Source organism: Coenobita brevimanus, chromosome 43 (assembly GCF_032717465.1).
Source record: "Coenobita brevimanus isolate Jiangsu-jjx chromosome 43, ASM3271746v2, whole genome shotgun sequence".
Lineage (NCBI taxonomy): Eukaryota > Metazoa > Arthropoda > Malacostraca > Decapoda > Coenobitidae > Coenobita > Coenobita brevimanus.
The window spans coordinates 612,257-633,495 of record NC_136996.1 but is presented as its reverse complement, the minus strand read 5'-3'; the positions used below and the strand labels follow the sequence as shown (position 1 = coordinate 633,495).

At 44.5% G+C, this 21,239-nt stretch overlaps 1 protein-coding gene across 2 annotated transcripts in view; it reads left to right on the top strand.

Annotated features, from left to right (window-relative positions):
- Positions 1 to 21,239, top strand: part of LOC145397735 (breast cancer anti-estrogen resistance protein 3 homolog) — a 92,941-nt gene that overhangs the window by 42,211 nt on the left and 29,491 nt on the right. For both annotated transcript variants that reach the window (XM_080270751.1, XM_080270752.1), the window contains exon 2: positions 20,930 to 21,032. In XM_080270751.1, coding sequence (XP_080126877.1) covers positions 20,930 to 21,032 — 103 coding nt within the window. The remainder of the gene's footprint in view (positions 1 to 20,929; positions 21,033 to 21,239) is intronic.

Genomic DNA, 21,239 nt, shown 5'->3' with positions numbered 1-21,239 from the left:
TAAAAATAAAATGATCGCGATTCTTTGTTCCTGTAATGGAAATATACAAAAAAAAAAATTTAAGACGTCTGGCAATAGATAGATAGATGGATAGATAGATAGAGAGATAGACAAATAGATAGACAGAGATAAGGAATGAAGGATCGTTGTGGTACTGCTGTGGATGTGCTAGAAAGCATTAGTAGTACCTTGAGATTGTTTGGCTACGTGGAGAGAATGGAGAATGAGAGACTGACTAGGAGAGTGCATGTGAGTGAGGTGGAGAGGAGGGGGAGAGGGAGACCGAGGATGAGATGGAAGGATTCCATGGAGAGTGATATGCGAGGAAGGTGTGAGTTGGAGAGAGGGCAGCCTGTTGGTGAAGGAAATTATATTGTGGCCACCTCTTATGTTATACTCGTAAAAGCCGTCTGGCCATAGATAGGTAGATAGATAGACAGATAGATAGATAGATAGACACGATAGACAAATATATGCCAGGATTTTCTGATTCTTAGGACTAAAACTGAACGTAATGAAATGGATTTAATATTTCAAAATTAGGAAAGAGCAAATGATTTACTTAGATATTCTGCTTCTTTAAACTGAAATCGAATGAAACAAAATGGGAGAAAAATATATTGACAGTACTAATATAGCTAATGCAATTGACTGTTTCTTCTGATTCTTTAAATTGAAAACGAACGAAGCAATGTTGGAACTCAAAATATTTCGACACGTTCAAAATAGCACCAGGAACCGAGATGTTGAGGGTTGACGGAGTGGTATAAGTGGCTGTAGGGAGGTGTGTGTGTGTGTGTGTGTGTGTGTGAGAGAGAGAGAGAGAGAGAGTCCTTAAGTAGGGTCGGGAGGGAGAGGTGCCCCCTTGTCTCTCAACCTCGACCCTTGTTTGTTTATAAATAGCGGGGTAGAAGGAGGTCCTGAGGTGAGCCAGAGGGACCCGAGAGAGAGAGAGAGAGAGAGAGAGAGAGAGAGAGAGAGAGAGAGAGAGAGAGAGAGAGAGTAATACAGATAAAGCAAACTATTAGGTGTAAAAGTTGAAATAAATCGGTACGGAGAAGGTGTTAGCAAAAATCCGCTTAAACTAACTTGGCCCAGATTATCGCCCTTTTATAGTTCACTTGAAAAAAAAAAAGCGCTACATCTCTACCTCCTTCCATAGCACTTCTTCATGACTAGTATCCCAATCTCGTCTTAATCTCTTGTTACATCTCAGCGTAAGATATGGATGTATAGATATTTTAGGCCAAGTTAGAGTAAATAGGGTAGTGTCAGTAAACAATAATTATATGTAGTCACTTAAAAAACTCAATCTGTCAACTCTACCATACAGTGCTACCAGATCACACACAGGCTTTTTATATCCTACAGGGAACTGGAAGATAATTTTTGCACCCGGCTGTGTATGGCCATGCTTAGATGCGCAGTAAGGAGAAAAAAAAAAAAGCCTAAACAAGAAGCCTGTGTTTACCAGCTGATCAAACTCTGTCCTTGTGCTAATTCTGGATGAGTTGTTCCATTAGGGTATACGTCTGTTCATGCACAAATTCCCTTTCATAAGCGCATTTTTATACCAGGCTATTAAATTGTGAATTCCTTGTAATATGTGTGTAAGTTTCCAAGCTACTAACTCGGACGCTTTTGGGGGTATGGGTAAAACACACACACACACACACACACACACACACACACACACACACACACACACACACACACACACACACACACACACACGAATTTCTGTATATTTACACTTGTCACTTATATCATTTTGTTTTGTATTTTATATTATCTGTACCTTTACCTTTAGTGTAAGTGACAACTACTCAGCAAATATATTATCATTACGAAATCTTGGTGCAGAGTCTTGTAAGCCGTGTCATCTCCAATATTTTCAACCCCCCCCACACCATCCCCCCCTCACCTCTTGCACCCCCGCCTCACATCTTCCCCCCACAGCATCCCTCCTTACCCCTTGCACCCACTCCTCACATCTTCCCCCCACACCATCCCTCCTCACCTCTTGCATCCCCGCCTCACATCTTCCCCCCACAGCATCCCTCCGTACCCCTTGCACCCACCTCTCCACATCTTCCCCTCCACATGCACCCATCTTGCACGAGATACCCTCATGTGTTTGCGCTGTCACACTTCAACACCCAATTTCCTTTCACACACACACTCATCACGTATGTACACTTTTTACTCGGAGGTGGAAGTCACAAACAAATCACCTCCACGTCACCTCCTCCGTCATCAAGCTGCCTTTCCTCCAATTCACACCACCTTCACTTATATACTTCTCCAGCCGCCCCTCTCAAGATGCAGCGCCAGGAAATATGTGGATAGATAGGATAGATGAACAGTTCTTCACACGACAGACTCACTCGTTTACCCTCACCCTCTTCCTGCCCTCATACCCTCTCCCCCTACATTCCTACCGTTCTTGCCTCCCCCTACCTACGAGAGAGAGAGAGAGAGAGAGAGAGAGAGAGAGAGAGGCACATTTTTTCCATCACACTCATTCACATCGCTCCCTCTCAATCATACATTCCAGATTCTCTCTCTCTCTCTCTCTCTCTCTCTCTCTCTCACACACACACACACACACACACACACACACACACACACACACACACACACACACACACACACACACACACACACACACACACACACACACACACACACACACACACACACACACACACACACACACACAACTCACCCACTTATCACTTTACACTTTCACCCTCACCCGGTCACCCCAACTCAACTCTCCTTACGACATCTCTCTCTCTCTCTCTCTCTCTCTCTCTCTCTCTCTTACCCCTCCCCCCCATCTCTTACATCTTCCCTCCCCTCTTTCCCTCCCTTTATGCTCATGTCCACCACATTCCCTCACTCCATCGCATTGCATCCACTCATTTCACCTCCCTCTCATCACCCACTTGCTTTTCCTCCTCCCCCCTCTCCTTCACCTCCTTCCCTCCTCCCAACCTTTCCCTATCCCTCTCGCTGGTGTAAGATCATTGTGAGTTTTAATGGAGGAAATAAACAACACTATATTTATACAACCCCGATGAACTGTGTGTGTGTGTGTGTGTGTGTGTGTGTGTGTGTGTGTGTGTGTGTGTGTGTGTGTACGGTCTTGTTTGTGTCTCAGATTGCTAACCAAATCGTGGTGTTTAGTCCACTCTTGCTTTTCTGTTCTTGTGTTTTAAAGAATAGTAATTAAGTTATAATCAACCCTGCCCTGTAACAAATAACTTCGAGGGAACCAATGGGTCTGTTGATGTTTGCGTTCCTTTGTACTCCTTTGTATCTCGTCCCCTGTCCTCCCCTCTCTCTTGCTTACCCTGCCATGCCCTCCCCTTCCCCAGTCCCCTTCCCCCTGCCTTGCCATTTCCTCCACTTCCTCACTCCCCTCCTCCCCGCCTTGCATGCCCTGCTCTTCCCCACTCCCCCTCCCCCCCGCTGACTCACCCCTGGCCTGATCCTAGATACAGCTGACTGGACCCCCTTCAGCTGACTTAACTGACTGCTTGACACACCACCTCCAACTCAGCACCAGACCCGTCATAACCTTACTGCCCACACCAGCACCATCCCACTTACACCACCAACACCTACTATACCAGCATCCCCTACACCACATAGCCATACCACCCACACCACCATCATCACACCACCAATACCCACATACACGGTTATACTATCAGTCACCACTACCACTCACCACCACCACCACCACCACCACCACCACCACTATGTACTGTCACTTCCATCCTACTACCCACTGAGTTGAAGTTGTATTCCTGTATTTTAAGAATATTTTGTCTTTGAATAAAGTAATAAGGCGTGATTTTTATACAGGTAAATATAAAAGTAGGTTGGTAGATTGCGTCGCTTCATCTACTCAGCGCACACACACACACACACACACACACACACACACACACACACACACACACACACACACACACACACACACACACACACACACACACAAGTACGGATGAAATGATGCCTGCTGAGGTGTGTGTGTGTGTGTGTGTGTGTGTGTGTGTGTGTGTGTGTGTGTGTGTGTGTGTGTGTGACAGGAATAAATGCTGGGTGACACTTCCTGCATAGAATGTGTTAAGACATAAATAAGGTGGATATTAGTTCTTTCCTTTCGATTACATTTTTTTCTTCCTAGTGACTCAGCTCAAGAAAATCAAGGAAATTTCTCTGACCTACTAATGGCCGTATTCTAATAGGCATGAGAGGCTTCCAAGCACCTCCTCCATAGCGATTTATTTTGCATATTACACCTTAACAAATACGGTTCTTTCTTTTATCCCCGCTACCGACAAACGATTTTATTTAACCCAAGAAGGATGTATCGGAAGGGTTAGGCGTGGATCTAGACAGGTAAGTACAGCCGGAGACAATAATTCGCCAAATATTTCACCTCCTGTCACTTTCCTCTGCTGGCTAGTATTTTTAAGCTGAGAGAGGCTTAGTTTATTTCTCTCTCTCCTAATATTTCACCTCTTCTGCTTGTCACTTTCCCCTGCTGACTAGTATTCCTAAGTTAAAGAGGAGTCTGTATAGTTTCCCACTCACGGATACAAAAGTTAGGCCAATATTTTACCTGTTCTGCCTCTCACTTTCCTCTGCTGAATCACATCCCTGAGCTGAGAGAGGCCTGGCATGTTTCTCAAACCATAAACGACTCTTTGATGTGTGAGATAGGAAGCTGACGGAAATATGCTCAAGTGTGAAGCAGACGCTGTGGAATATTAGTCAAACTTCTGTCCCTGAGTGTGCGTGAGGGAAAGGGTGCCAGGAGAACAGTTACATGCCACGTTCGTGATTGCCTTGGGATAAAATGTAAGGGGAGGGAGAAAATACTGTCATTTTTATTTCCACATCTGAACAGGTTTCCGTCGAAGGCTCTGGCATTTATCGCTAGTATATTTTGGACTTATATTTCAATTTAGATCCCGGGACGTAAAGCAAGGGTTCAAACATGTAAGTGCTGCCAGGGAAGTGCGTGAGTCTCCTGCACTTACCATAAACTGTGATGGACAATTTTTTTGGGATTCTTATGTACCAAAAAGGGTAGTATGCGATTGGCTGATTGGCTGGTATCTTTTTTGATGATGATGATGATATGTGTGTGTGTGTGTGTGTGTGTGTGTGTGTGTGTGTGTGTGAGAAAGAGAGAGAGAGAATTCTGGCAAATTTGTGCTTTCTCTCACCTTGTTTCTGGTTTTTTCCTCACCCCGTCATTTTATTGTAAAGGTGGTCAGGATGGTAATGTGGTATTATTTTGGCTTATCTCCGTGTGATATGTGTCCGTCACACGTGTTCATGCTTTGTGCCATCATTGTATTAAGAGATCCCTCCCTCACCCCACCCACACCCCTATTATCCACCCACACACCCACCCCATCTCCACTCCCCCCTCCGCCCACACCTCTACCCTCCCACACACACCTGGTCACTCGGTACCCCAGCCGGATGTCGCCTATGCACTTCCCTCCACGCACACTCAGCCTCTGATTCACCCACCACTCCCAGCCATACGTTTTGGGGTGCGTTCCCCGCCTCGCAAGACGCTTGGCAGCGACTCGAACTTATCTTTTCCGTGTTAGAGAAAACTTTTATATAAACCTTCACTGCACTCAAGGCATTAATTCTACAGTACCGGCTTTTCACAGGATATACTCTCATGGCCCCTCCCCACCCTCCATCACAATTCAGCTTATTCCACCCATTTCTTAGTCCCCCACGCCCATTTCTTTACTTTCCGACACTTCCACGGCTGGAGATTATTTCAAAATCTTCGCTGCATTCAAACGGCAAATCCAACAACATCCATTTTCTTTCTTTCTTGTCCATATATATTTATTTTTCCTGTTATGTCGGCGTCGTCCTCTTCTCATTTTTCTTCCTTTTTTGTGTGTGTGTGTGTGTTCTCGGGGACAGATGGTAAACACTGATACACCGACCTGCCTCGTATATATTTCATCTTCGTCTTTTCATTCATGTCGTCCTTCATCGCCCCTTAAGTGCTTTGGTAACCGTATCCCCACCTCTTTCACCCACGGATAGCCTCCATAGAAGGGGCTTGTCGGGTGTGATAGAGGGATTAATGTGTGTGTGTGTGTGTGTGTGTGTGTGTGTGTTTTAACCATGCCTCCTGCAATTTCGTAAAAGGAATTCGAGTGTTCTTTGACAGTGCATCTGCCATTTTTGGTTGTGGGTGAATTCTCCCGCCCCCCTTTTTTTTATTTAGTTATCAACAGACAGACACAGAAACATCTTCCCCAAATCTGACGACAACATAGCCGAAAAATCGAACCATCTGAAACAAGCACTAGTGGAAATTGGGTTTTCACTATTTCACCTGGTTTAATTTTGCTTCAGACGGAACTCGAAAAATACTTTTTTCTTAGACTGTGCGTTGAATTATAGTCCGCTAAATTCGACTCTGTTTCAAACAAGCAAGGCAGTATATATGAAAACGGTGTTGGATTGTAAGCATTTATTCTTGTTTTATAGACCATACAGAGGACCCAGAACGACCCATTTGTTAGCTCTATTCACTCAAGGTTCTTTAGCTGGGAGTCTGAACGCACTCCAGTGGCGTCCATGGAACGTGTGATGGATGTAGCATTGTGAGGGTAGTTGGGCTAAGGCTGGGTCGTGGGATGGGGGATGAGTCCTAGACAGAAGATGGACGTGTGATGGCTGGGGCAGTAACCCTAGGGCTGATTCTTGAGATAGAGGGGGGGGGGGTTGCTGGATAGTAGATATAGGCCCGTATTCCCAGTAGATAAGGAAGCTCCCTAACACCTATTCCTTAGCTGTTTATTTTTGGCTACGACTTGTTAATATCCTTTTGTACGTTATTCATACAGAGTATGACGGTACTAGAAGGATTTATGTAACAGAATAGGACAGTAAGATGTAAAAATCAAACTGAATCGCTTAGGATAAAGTGCTAGGGGGAATCGTTAACCGACGAGAATAGCGGCCGTAGTGACGTACAGGATGGTGATGTGACATCCTTGCCGGCTACAAAGGTGCACTTACTTCAAAAGTATCTGAATCGAGGTGGTGCTGAGAGACGCCAGGCACAACACAGTCATGAAACTAGATAGGAAACTTTTGTTTCTTTATTTTATTATTATTTTTATTTTTTGAGACTTCATCTACTGCTTAAAAATATTGTAAAGGGAATTTTTTCAAATACACATTGGAGCAAATGTACACTATACCCACATGTACACACTTACACTTACGCTGTACGCACACCATGTACACCACCCATACATATTGTACACATGACTGTAGCCAACACATCGAGTATACATTTGCGAACATTGACACTGATATACTTCATAATTGGAAAGCACTCACAGAGCTCATACCTCCACCTACGCCAATAAAATTTATGATTTACTATACTGCTGTAACTCCTCTTCCCGACCTGACGAATACTATCGGTCTCACCATGCCAGTTACTTATACGGTCTTGGTCTGTCCTCATAATCTCAGACAGCGCATACCCCCGCCTGTGGCAAGAAGATTTATGATTTATTGCTGCATTCAAGTTCGGATCATCCTCAAAATCTGCCCACCTCTTCCTTGACCCACTGCCCACCTGTCCACCAGATTTAACTTGAAGCCGCTAATAATTTCTTGAGATATCTCGCACACAAACAGACACGGGTGAATACACAGCCTCGGTCCAGTTTCTTTGGCTGCTGTAACGATAGGCAACGAAACAGAGCAATGTCTTTCGCGACGCAGTGATACTAACTTCGGAGCCCAACACACTTCTCAGAGTATGATAAAAGAGTTTCATTACTGTTCGACTTATAAGAGGGATACTGTGCATTGTGTAGATGTTGGTACATTATGATACACTACTACACAGGTTCTGTATTTACCTACACACACACACACACACACACACACACACACACGCACACGCACACGCACACGCACTTGCTCTCTCTTTGGAGTGGGCCAGCATACTAAACGAAGATATACATGAATATTAATGTTTAGTCTCAGTACACGTAGACATGCACACTCTTGAGGCATGCACATAAAATAGATAGACAGAGAAATCGATAGATAGATAGATAGATTGATAGATAGATAGATAGATAGAATGTACATCACCAAACATACCCACAGTCTCATTCACGTTATGGACCCACATGTATACATACATACATACATATATTCAAACAAACAAACAATCATACATACATACTGTCAATACAAGATCCCCTGCCTTCTCCTTCTCTTCCTCCTCCTCCTCCTCCTTACTGCCCACACCCGTCTGTCCTTCATCTGTGTGGGAGGAAGAGGGGGAGAAGGGATGGAGAGGCATGTGGAGGGAGGAGAGAAACTGAGAGGAGCAGAGTTGCCAGAGTTATATTCGCTACATCGTCATTTTAGGGACAAGGGACCTGGATGTATTTGGACAGTTTTTCTGACCATTTGGGATATTGTAGAGATGTCAGTGTCTTTTCTAGCTGTTTTCTGGAGTTCTGTGTATTTAAGTGTCAGTTTAGCGGTTTTCGATGGCATGTTTAGCGACACTCATGAATTTGGACATGGCAACCCTGGAGGGAAGGAGTGGAGTGATGTGAGGAGTGTTAGTTGCAGTTTGGTTGTGGTTGCGTGTGGTTGTGGTGTTTGTGGTGGTGGCTGTGGTTGCTCATGGGATCTGTTTGAAATGGCAGCTCCGTCCTACGCCCCCTTCCCCGTCCGTGTTGACCCCATCCTGGCCGCCATGCACACGATATCCACACAGCCTTACCCTCACCCCGCCCTTAGAGGTAAAACTCGAAATGTAGTGTTAGAAGTGCCAGGATTCTAAGTGCCATTAGAGGCTTCGTAACGCCCTTTCTTTAGCGATTTATTTTGCATGTTGACCCAATCTTGGCCGCCATGCACACGATATCCACCCAGCCGTACCCTGACCCCGCCCTCGGAAGTAGGGCAGGGGGTAGTGGGCTGCATTTTTTTTAAGTCTAGTAGCATTATGTAATTGGTAAAGGAAGATTTATAAAACATTTTTAAATATGGTAGAGGGTAGTTCGTATATAGCGCTGCACTAGATACGTTCCCGCTTTCATTGCCGTTATGCAGTGTTTGTTTATCCTGGGAAAAGAACGTGTAAGCGAGGCAGGTAAAAGTCAAGAGGTATGCTTTTTGCGTCACTGTTACCTTTCCCGTTATTCACCGTTATTCCCCTTACTGTTAATCTTGTAAATGTAATGTAAGTAAAACAGGAAGAAGCTAGAGTTTTTTTTTTATCTTTTTTTATTTTTTGTGCCCCGTGAAATGAGGAAGCACGAGTGACCAGAAAAGAATGCAGTGGTGGATAGATCAAGGCAGACCGGCACTTGGTTAATGTCAAGAAACTGTCGGAAATGTGTGTGTGTGTGCGTGTGTGTGTGTGTGTGTGTGTGTGTGTGTGTGTGTGTGTGTGAGGGTGGGTGGTTGATGTGGGTGGATGGGTTGGTGAGTGGGTGTGTGCGTGTGTTTGAGTGTGTGTATGTGCGCGTGTTTGAGTTTGTGTGTGTGTGTGTGTGTGTGTGTGTGTGTGAGGCTGAGCAGAACTCTCATGGGGACTCTTTGGTTGCTGGTGGTGGTGGTGGTTGCAACACTGACTCACTGAGGATTGTTGAGGCTGCACACACACACACACACACACACACACACACACACACACACACACACACACACACACACACCAGTACATTCCACTCTCATACAGTCCTCGTGTTGTGCATAATTGTAGTCTCTCTCTCTCTCTCTCTCTCTCTCTCAGTCTTTCAATCTATCCTTCCTTTGACCCCTTCCACGCTGCGCTCATTTAAAATAATCTGTGGTATGGCAAATTATTTTTTAACTGTGCGATGTGGGTTAGTGCGAGTGGGGAACGCGGAAGGTGGTGTTATAGTCTTTTGTTTTCATCTGAGAGAACTGGACAATTCTTACAACTTGAATTCTAAGTCGTGGTTGCGTGGAATTAGATAAACCTTATTTATGGGGTAGGAATGAGTCTCCTTGGTTACTAGTCAGATTAGCCGTCCAACCTGACTACCCATGGCCATCAACCGAGCTGAACGGGGTTAGAGATCCTTGTCAGATGAAAAGAAAGAGGCTGTAGTAGATAAGCCTTGTGATACCAGGGACGTAGTTAAGTATTTATCCAGACAGACAGCCGACGAATTTATCTGACAGGCACAAACAGACAGACGATAAAATATAAAAATAAAAAATGCAGGGCTGTTCATGTATTACGCTCCTCTTTCTCTCCGCCTGATGATTTCTTGTGTCTTGCTAGCGGCCTGAGGATTTAAAAGTATCAGTGTTAATCCACGGCTGACAACCCCGATCATAGTTCGTCTGTGTTGACCTTGTTGTGTCGTGTTTAATGGGTGCGTGTGGTTCAGTTGGCGTCACACAATGTGCTGAGTTGTGTTGTGTTGTCATGTGGCCGCCTCCCCTTTGTGTGGTGCTGGCTGCTGTTGTGTTATGTTGTTCTGTGGCACCGATCCTTTGTGCTGCTTCCTGCTCATGTGTTGACCTTGTTATGTCGTGTTTTGTGTAATGTGCAGAGCTGTTTTGTGTTGTCTTGTGGCCGCCTTTCCTTCTGCATGTTTCTGGCTGCCGTTGTGTTTTCGTGTTGTGTTGTCTTCTGGCCGCTGCTCCTTTGTGCTGCTTCCTGCTCCTGTGTTGACCTTGTTATGTCGTGTTTTATGTGTGCGGGTTTCAGTGACGTCACTTAATGCGTTGAGCTGTATTGTGTTGTCGTGTGGCCGCATCCATGTCTTGTGTTGCTCTCCCCTCTCTTGTGATGCTGCATCGTATTGTGGTGGTGACAGGTAGCGGTGTATAAAGAGAGAGAGAGAGAGAGAGAGAGGAATCCATCAACACCGTGGTTTGTGTGTGGGTGTTTAAGGTTGACACATTTCGTTTACATAATCTGATGCAAAGGACGAGGACGAGGGCGGGGTAAGGCGACTCCCACTACCCACGTCCGCAACCTATCTAGTCCTGGGTCCATATTCATAAAGGATCATACTTATTTGTTTTATTTATTTGTCTGTAAATGAGTATCCATAGTAGTTGGGTATTATTTCTCTCTCTCTCTCTCTCTCTCTCCAATATATATAGCTATCTATTTTAGCTTTATGATGGATGACAGGAGATTTCAAAACACCTCTTCCATAACTTCTGCACATCGCGCCTCATTATCTTCAAGCATGTCAGTGATGCAAATTATATCGCTATTAAACGACATGAATAAAGTACTAGAGGGTGTCAAGGTTACGGAAATGAATCACTCAGGAACTGGTGCAACGAAGCGTCTCATACCACTTAGAATACAGCACATTGTTATCTCCCTGTATATTATTGATGTGTATTGCGTCGATATTAGAACTGCATAAATAACCTGCATGAGATTATCAGAGAGTAATATGCAAAATAAATCGCTAAGGGAAAGATGCTTCAACTAAGGAATATTTAAGAATACAGGCGGTGGGTCCTTGTAGGGAGTGCGGCAGAACCTGGCCCTCCTTGCACCTGTTTGGAGCCCACGACTTCCCTGGTTGTAGGTGTAGTTAGGATGGTTTTGGGTTAGTTAGGATGGTTCTCGGTTAGTCAGGATGGTTCTCGGTTAGTCAGGATGGTTTGGGGTTAGATAGGATGGTTTGGGGTTACAGTGGTTTGGAATTAGTTAGGATGGTTTTGGGTTAGGATGGTTTGGGGTTAGATGGTTTAGGGTTAATTTGGATGGTTTGGGGTCAGTTAGGATGGTTTTGAGTTAGTTAGGATGGTTTTAGGTTAGACAGGATGGTTTTAGGTTAGTTGGGATGGTTTTTGGAGTAGTTAGGGTGATGTTTGGAGTAGTTAGGATTTTTTTTTAACAGAGTTGGTTTTGTGATGCCTATAGTTTCGGTGGTCATGGATTCGGCTAGTTAGAATTAGGATAGTACAGTCCTTTTACCTTTACCAGGCTTAGATTTTTTTTTTCAGCGTATTTCACGTAGCTCAATGACAAAAATACACTACTGCTGAATACTGAGTGAGGGGGTTGGGTGGAGGATGGGGAGAGAGAAAGGAGGTGACATTGTGTGGGTATTGGGTGGAGGATAGGGAGAGGGGGAGGGTGACCGTTTGTGAGTATTGGTTGGAGGATGAGGAGAGAAAGATGACAGTCTGTGGATATTGGATGGAGGATGGAGAGAGAGGGTGGAGGTGACAATGTGTGGGTTTTGGGTGGAGGATAGGGAGAGAGGGAGGAGGTGGCAGTGTGTGGGTATTGGGTGGAGGATGGGGAGAGGGGATAGAGGGGTGATAGTGTGTGGGTATTGGGTTGGGGATGGAGTTAGAGAAAGGAGGTGACAGTGTGTGGGTATTGGGTGGAGGATGGGGAGAGAGGGAGGAGTTAGGGTGGAGAAAAGGGTGACAGGGAGGAGTTAGGGTGAGGGTAGGATGAAAGCTTCTATAAAGGGTTTGGAATGAGGGTGGTGGTGGTGACGGAGCGATGATGGGAATATAGAAGAGGAGTTTATGGAGGAAGGTAGAAGGACGGAGGATCTTGACAGTAAGAGACTGCATCACTCGCGCCGTATAATTAATTGGTCTAAGGGACGAGCATCTGACTTTGTCCTGTGACGTTGACATTCGACCGATTGTTCTCAAAATCTATTTACTTCATGCTCTGACCCTGGGTCAGATCGAATCGAAACTTTGAGTTATATTTGCCCTGTGCCGTTGACCTTTAACCTCTTGTTCTCAGAACTGAATCTCTTCATCCTTGGCTGCCCTTCAGTCATTCCATCAAGTTTGGTGTATAGCCTATCGAATCAAAACCTTTCGAGTTACAGGGTCAGAACTCTTGGCCTTGTGCTGTGATCTTTTCCTGTTTAGAGCGGTGAGGGAGGGAGGGGAAGGGGGGAGATGGAGAGGGTTGTGTAGGTTGGTGAGGGAGGGAGAGATGAAAGTTATAGAGGGAGTAAAATCGAAAAATGAGAGAATGACACGGGGGGAAATGAGGGAGGGTTGTGTAGGGTGGCAGAACAGACTGGGAATCGTAGAATGTATTGACAGTATGTAAAATAACTTAAGTATGGGATAGGTACTGAGTGACAGACTGGAATACAAATAAGTGGAAACATAACCGAGTGAAAGAAAGGAATTAATCAAAATGATGTGAAGTAATCAGTAAGATCGAAGCATAAGGCAGTGAAGGATGGGAACTGAAGAAATAAGTAAGTGGGAGAGTAAAGTGTATAAAGAAGTAAGTGGGAAAATTAAGTGTATAAAGAAATAAGTAAGTGGCAGATTGAAGTGTATGAGAGGTCGGTATAAAAGTGTGCGAGGGTAGGGTCTGTTAACCACATTCCTATCATATGAGTGGTCACGTTACTGAGGGACGGTGTTGCCCCTATACAGCTCTCGTACATCAGTCTCTTTTTACTTCGTGTTTTACTGCTGTTTGCTTTATTTTTCCTGTTTCTGTCGCTTCATCGTCTTCTCGCCATAACACTTCCCTTTTTTCCTACATAAACGTTAATTTTTATTTTCGTGCCCTTATCTTCCTTGTTATGACTTTTCTTTACCTGTCTTTTGTTACGCTTTCATGTCATACATTTCCAAATATTCCTGTTCTTATTTTCCTGCTGTTCTCTCTCTCCTTTTTTTTTTCCTTCTCGTATACTGCCCCCATCCGTCTCTGTTACACCACTCGCACTTCGCATTATTTTTTTTTCCTTCGTCCTCCTCCTTCCATCTATATGTGTCGTGGTTATTCTTCCTGTTATTACTTTCCTTGCGTTTTGAGTCTTCCGTTTTTGCTTTTTCATCTCACTGTTCATTCCGTTCGTGATGATGATGATGATGATGATGATGCTGATGGTGATAGTATTGATGATAATGAGGAGGAGGAGGAGGATGGTATGATGTTGATGATGATGATGATGGTGATATTATTGATGATAATGAGGAGGAGGAGGAGGATGGTACTGATGATGATGATGATGATGATGATGGTGATGATGATGATGGTGGTGATGATGATGCTGATGGTTATAGTATTGATAATAATGAGGAGGAGGAGGAGGATGGTACTGATGATGATGATGATGATGGTGATAGTATTGATGATAATGAGGAGGAGGAGGAGGATGGTATGATGATGATTATGATGATGGGGAAGGCGGTGGCTGAATCGGTAGAGAAGCGGCCTGCAGTCCTAATGGATCCAGGATCGAGTCCCGGCTGGGGTAGGGAATAGTTTAAGGATTTGAATTTCCTAAAAAAACAGACTTACCTGATCTACCAGATGACTCGCCGCATGTCGTAAAAATACCCCCGCTAATACCAGTAGACCAGTTCCGTATGAGACAGCCCTAGCATGTTTTCAGTATGGATGGTGGGTGTTAGCGCCGAAGTTGTGACATGTGGAGGTGTAGGAGGACTACTGGGCCTTAGGATAGGTTACTGCCCCCGAGAAAAAGGCCCTGAAGCCTTTGCCTAGAGTCGGACACGTAAAAAAAATAAAAAAAGATTCTTTTTATTTACTCTCTTTCTTTTCCAACTTGTCATACTTTTCTCCTGTTCATCTTCGTGTCCTGCACCCGTCTTCCCTCCAAACAATCTCTCATAATCTTGCAGCTAAAACTAAAAGAGGCAGTAAAAGATGTTTGTCTTGTATCGCAGAGTACATTAACGCCCCCCACATGTTGTTGTAGATAATTCTTTTGTTTTATTTACTTATTTATTTATTTATATTCGTTTTCCATCGGCGGTTTATGTTTTGAAGAAAATTTCGAAGGAGTCGTGTTTCCTTTCATCCTTTTCAACGATTAGAGTTTCCCCACATCATCATCATCATCATCATCATCATCATCAACATCATCATCATCATCACCACCTTACCACAACCATACATAAAGCAGTAGGGACGAGGTATGAGACAGCTCCCCAAACTGCTCAGAATATGGTCATTGTTAGGGTGAGGGAGGGTGACGGGTAGGGGAGACTGTGGAATGTGAAGGGTAATGAGGTAAAGGACTGACTGATTGCTGTATAAAGGATGTGGCGATGGAGAGGGCGAGTGAAAGGATGTGAAAAGAAAAACTGGAAGGTTCAGAGACGGAGAGAAAAAAAAAATGGTAAAGGGCGTGAAAGGGGAAATTGAAAAATGTAAGGTTGATAGTAAAGAGGGTTTGGTACAAAACTGGTGATCGTATGTTTAATATTAAGGTGACGAGTTCTGTAGAGGGACGCCTTCACTTAGTAGCATCGATGTAAATGAGTGACGGAGTTGCCCGGTAATACAAACGTCCCTCATCTCCCCCCCTGTCCCCAGAAAGGAAGATGGTGACCTGCAGTACCGTACACTGGGCTCACATTCAGATGACCCTTGGATTACAGTTACTACTGCCGTATTACAATATTGGCGTCTTCTTCGATTTGTTAATGCCATCTTCACTCAGTTGTGTTCTGCTCGCAAGTGCCTTTTCTAACCACTCGCAAGTGCCTTTTCTAACCAGCGGGGATAGATATTGCCTTCATTAACACCTTTACCACTAGGGTGTTCTCTTAAATCTGAATTAAATCTTCTGCCAGTAGTAGTAGTAATTGTAACCCCAGATTCATTTGAAACATAAACCCGGTGGGCTACAGGCCTAAGGTGTCTTGCTTTGACAGTCCATCATCCTCCTTTCGCAGGTAGGTTGAAGTTGAGGGATGTTTGTATAATCGGGCAGCGGAACCGCTCGGTTATGTTAGTTCCACCACGTGAAGGCGTCCCTCCAGCGCCTAGTTATATAATACAGTAAGACTTGGATGATAACGAGACAAACGTGAAAATAAACAAACAGCCCATGAATACTGAACATACACTGATACGCCATGAAGGATTAGGCACCAAGCAAGAAAGTGTTGTTTTGTGGAGCGGCATAAACTGAGAGAGGCCTGAGGGGTGCAGAAAGAACTTGTTGTCACTGGTGTGTGTGTGTGTGTGTGTGTGTGTGTGTAATGTTGTGTTGTGTAGTGTATGTGGTTCCTTGTGTATTGTAAGAAGTAGTGTGTGTGTGTGTGTGTGTGTGTGTGTGTGTAATGTTGTGGTATGTGGTTGCTTGTGTATTGTAAGAAGTAGTGTGTGTGTGTGTGTGTGTGTGTGTGTGTGTGTGTGTGTGTGTGTGTGTGTGTGTGTGTGTGTGTGTAAGCTGAGAACTCCCAGAGTGGTACATAAAAGACTTGTTGGCACTGGGGTATTATACAAAGCAGTGGATTGAGCGCCATAAATAGAAGTAGCGACGGAGTGGTGTTAAGATCATGAGAAGTGTTATGTGGTGCTAAAGTGATGCTGGGTGTGATAATGTAGCTTTTTGTATTCTGTGTAGGCTGTGTGTAGAATGTAGTGTGTAGAGGCGGCGTCTGTGGTGTAGGAGAGGGTGGGCGGTGTATCATAGAAGGATGTCTGTGGTGCATGAGGCTTTGTGTTTATAAAATGTAGCGTTTGTGTGGTAAAGGGAATGATGCCAGAGAGAGAGAGAGAGAGAGAGAGAGAGAGAGAGAGAAGGAGAGGGGGCTGAGTGAGTGATAATTTCCCCCTTAATATCCTATTGACCATCAAATGTGAGAGCCCTCGTGCAGGGGGAGGGGGGCGTAGAGGGTCCAGAAGAGGCGGGGGGGGGGGGCGTAGTTGGGGACATAAAGGCGCCTGTACACAACACTGAAATAACCAAACTTAATCCATATCGTGTTATGTACGAGTTGAGGGCTCGTGAAATATTCTTCTTTGCGATTTATTTTTGCACATTAGATATTTATATTCTCTCATGGTGGTGTAGTGGGTTAAGGCGCCCCAGTCGGATTTAGCTCATAAGGTTTATAACCGAAGAGAGGCAGGGATATATTGTTTACGAGCTGCCATTAAGAGGAGAGCACTTGTTACCCTCCTCTAATTATTTAAACAGATTAGCCTAGCCTCAGGTCCCTACGCTCCTGATGGGGTAATATAAGATTGGATGGTAGGCAGATAGGTTTTTGATGTAGCCTTAGTTTGCCTCTTCTCATCTATCAGAATTAATATACATAGCCATAAATTGTTCATTCCAAGTCAAACAAATATATGTAGATAGGTAAGTAGGTAGGTAGGTAAGTAGGTAGATAGGTAAGTGGGCTGGTAGGTAGGTAGGTAACTGACTTTTTTTGTTTTTGTTTTTTTAAAGGTAAACACGAATCAATGACCAAGTACCACCTAAATCCTTGATGTCTTGTTTCATCCGTAGCAGAATGTGAGAACTTCTTGACAGCCTTCCTACAAGAGGATGAAGAGAGGGGAGTCGATAGCTTAATTTAGGGTGGAGGGGTTAATGTATGGGGGGAAGGAAAGAGTGAGATGTCAGGCAGCGCGATGAAAGTGGGGAGGATGGATGGATGAGGGAGTGCTTGAATGGATGAGTGAATGGAGAGAAGGAAGGAAAGAATGAGATGAAAGGGAACGCGATGAAACTGGAGAGGATGGAGGAATGGATGGTTGGATGAATAAATAAGAGGGAGGGAAGGATAGAGGGGTGCTTGAATGGGTGAGTGAATGGGGGTAGGGAAGGGAAGGATATGATAGGCAATGGAATAACAAGAGAAAAGCATCGGGGTAGGATGGGGGTAGGGGCTGCTGGACTTTCAAACATAATATAATTCCTAATATAATTCCTAGGAGGTACATGTAGCAGAAAAGCAATTACTCGATTTATATATTTATTTATTTATTTAATCCATTGACTACTAGGAATTCTCTCAGTTCAAGAAAATCGCCTGTTGTTAGACTGAATTAAAAAAAAAAATAAGGGAAAATGTGAGCAAGCCAGGGAAGGGAGGCGGCAAAACAGAGTTGTACTGGGTGATAGAGACAGCTGCTTAAACCTTGCATCTTGGGACGGATTTTAGCGGCGAGTAAAATCTGTTGGCGTCATCTAGAGTAAAATGTGGCCGAGGATGTGTGTGTGTGTGTGGTGTGTGTGTGTGTGTGTGTGTGTGTGTGTGTGTGTGTGTGTGTGTGTGTGTGTGTGTGTGTGTGTTTCGTTGTGGCCTGAGGCTTATCTAGACGTAAGCTCGGTGGACTGAGGGATGAATTTTCTCTTCTGCAATCCGTCATCCTCTTGTAGGGAGATGTGCAGGGGTTGAGCCTGGGACATTTATATAACTGGTTAGGCCTTGTTATATCGGTGCCACCACGGGAAGGCGTCCCTCTCCAGCACCGTCAGGCGAGTAAGGGTTATATAATCGCACAGGGCGTGGCGGAGAGGCTGCGAAAAACAAGGGTGGAACGGGGCTGAGGAAGACGAAGAAGGGAGTTGTAGGGAGGAGTGAGGGCGAGGTGGTGGTGAAGGGGGCGGCACAGTATTAACCCATTCAGCTCTTTATTTTTTCATTTGTTAGCACCAGACGAGTTGTTTTACCTGAGTTTTTTTTTTTTTTCCTTTGGGGGAGATTAGATATAGCTTTTATTTACTGCGAAGGGAAGGGAGGAAATAAGTGGGTGAAGATGGTATGGGGTGGAGCAAGGCAAGGCGGTGAAAGGACAGGGTGGAGAGGATTAAGAAGGATAGTACAGGAATAAACAGTGGAGAGAGAGAGAGAGAGAGAGAGATGAAGATGAAGATGAGGGTAAAGGGTGGAGCCAGGCGGGGCAGTGAAGGAAGAGACATCGAGTGGCTGTAATCACTGTCCATTCATCAGTGCACGTGGGTGGAGGTGCTGGGAGGCATGTAAATAAACCCAGGTGTTTGAAGGGCCAGGAGCAGGTGGCAGCAGGTATCCATTATCATCTGTAAATGAACAATCGCATCACTGTTAAAACTCTCTCAATTATAGGGTCGTGTAGGTGAATCACTGACTGGGTAGTTAGATGGATGGATAGGAAGATTGCGTTGAGAGGCTTTTAAAAGACTGTACTCTGGTAATATTTTCACTTACCTCTTGTCTGCCTTACCATCAGTGCCGTAAGTTAAGGCGGGGGGACCGGCAGCCTCATCCTCTATCCAGGGCTAAAGCTCGCATACCATATACCTTGCGATTTTTGTACCTTGCCTGTATTCACCTGTCCTACATTTCTATCATGTATTGTAGCGTGTGTGTTTATTTATTTATTATATGTACGTTTATATGTACGTATGGATAAGCTGATACATAGATAGATATACTGTAGATACACACACACACACACACACACACACACACACACACACACACACACTCACACACTCACACACAGTCATGGAGTGGAGCCTTTGTGCTTGAGTGATGTGAGCAAGTGAAGAAAAATGCAATCTAACGCGGAAAAAAAAGATAATAAAAGCGATACTCTGGTTTGTTTGAAGACGTGTTTGGCGGTAGAGCAAAGGGAGGGATCAAGGCCCAAGCAAGAAAACAAAGGGGTATCTAGTTTCTTCCTTTCTTTAAAAAATATCGTCTTATGCCATCAGAGAGAGAGAGAGAGAGAGAGAATAGTAGTAGCAGTAGTTGTAGTAGTAGTTCTGATTTTGATATTGTCAACTGCATGCGCCCTAAAAAAAATCATCTGTAAAAGACCTTGATTCAGATGTGTACAAGCCAGAGTGTGTTTGTGATTGTTTGTTGTCCTTGTGTGTGTGTGTGTGTGTGTGTGTGTGTGTGTGTGTGTGTGTGTGTGTGTGTGTGTGTGTGTGTGTGTGTTTATGGCTGCATATTGGCCTGTGTTTGTTTGTGTGACAGTGTTAAGCTAAAAGTAATGTTGTTTTACCTTTCTCTTCGTTGGATCATGTTTATATCATCAGAGGCTTTGTTTATGGACTTTATTGAGTTCTGTTTGCGTATTGGAACGTTTGTTTATAATTTTACCCTGACTTTACACACTTTATAACCGAATTAAGTCAAGAAGTGAAAATTTATTACAATATGTTATGATTCACGATAAATTGCGTGTATTCTCATTTATTTACATTTTCATCTTCACTCACAAAACTGCCTAATACTTCATAGACAAAACAGAATTAAGGAATACGCGAAAATGATACGGCGAAACAAAGTGATTAATGATAACTTGCGCGTTCGTTTTACTTTTTAACTCGTACGCCTTCAAAATGTCCACAGACTAGAATGGTTAATATAATCAATAATAATAATAATAATAATAACAATAATAATAATAATAGCCCGAGAGCTTATTACGATCTTGCTGTCTCCAGTTACATTCGGTATTGGAGGAAAAATTGAAATCAAGATCTCCAATTATTTTATGTTTTCGAGGGATTTTTCAAACTGTAGGGGTTAGCTTTAGCCTTCATTAACCCCTTCATTGCGAGGGGTTTGTCGTAATCTGAATAAAATCGTCTGTGGGTAGGAGGGAGAGAACAAATGTGGCGTTATAGGGTGAAAGGAATAATTTTTGTAATGACACCACCAGACGATTTTTTCAGCTTAGGTTGTGATATCAAATTTAATGGGGTTGATGGAGACTGTTTCATCCCTCCCACCCCCCACACTGCAAGAGTTGTTCCCACCGTTGACCACCATACAGCCTTCACATCCCATTTCACCACACACTGCCAAATTTCTGCCACTACACACATCACACCACTGCCACACTACACACACCACACCACCACCACACTACACACACCACACCACCACCACACTACACGCACCACACCACCACCACACTACACACACCACACCACCACCACACTACACACACCACACCACTGCCACACTACACACACCACACCACCACCACACTACACGCACCACACCACCACCACACTACACACACCACACCACCACCACACTACACGCACCGCACCACTGCCATCCCCCTACTAACCCTCTGCCTCTCCTCGCACAGACCACAAGCTCAAGGGTGCGGACGCCAACCCCCGCCTGAGTCTGGTGGAGAGGCGCCCCCCGCAGGAGGAGGAGTCGCCCGTCGTACTCAGGAATAAGCCGGGGTAAGTGTGTGTGTGTGTGTGTGTGTGTGTGTGTGTGTGAGGGGGGGGGGCAGAGAGAGATCCAACTAACAGGGTAGTGATGTGTGTGTGTGTGTGTGTGTGTGTGTGTGTGTGTGTGTGTGTGTGTGTGTGAGGGGGGGGCAGAGAGAGATCCAACTAACAGGGTAGTGATGTGTGTGTGTGTGTCTGTGTGTGTGTGAGGGGGGG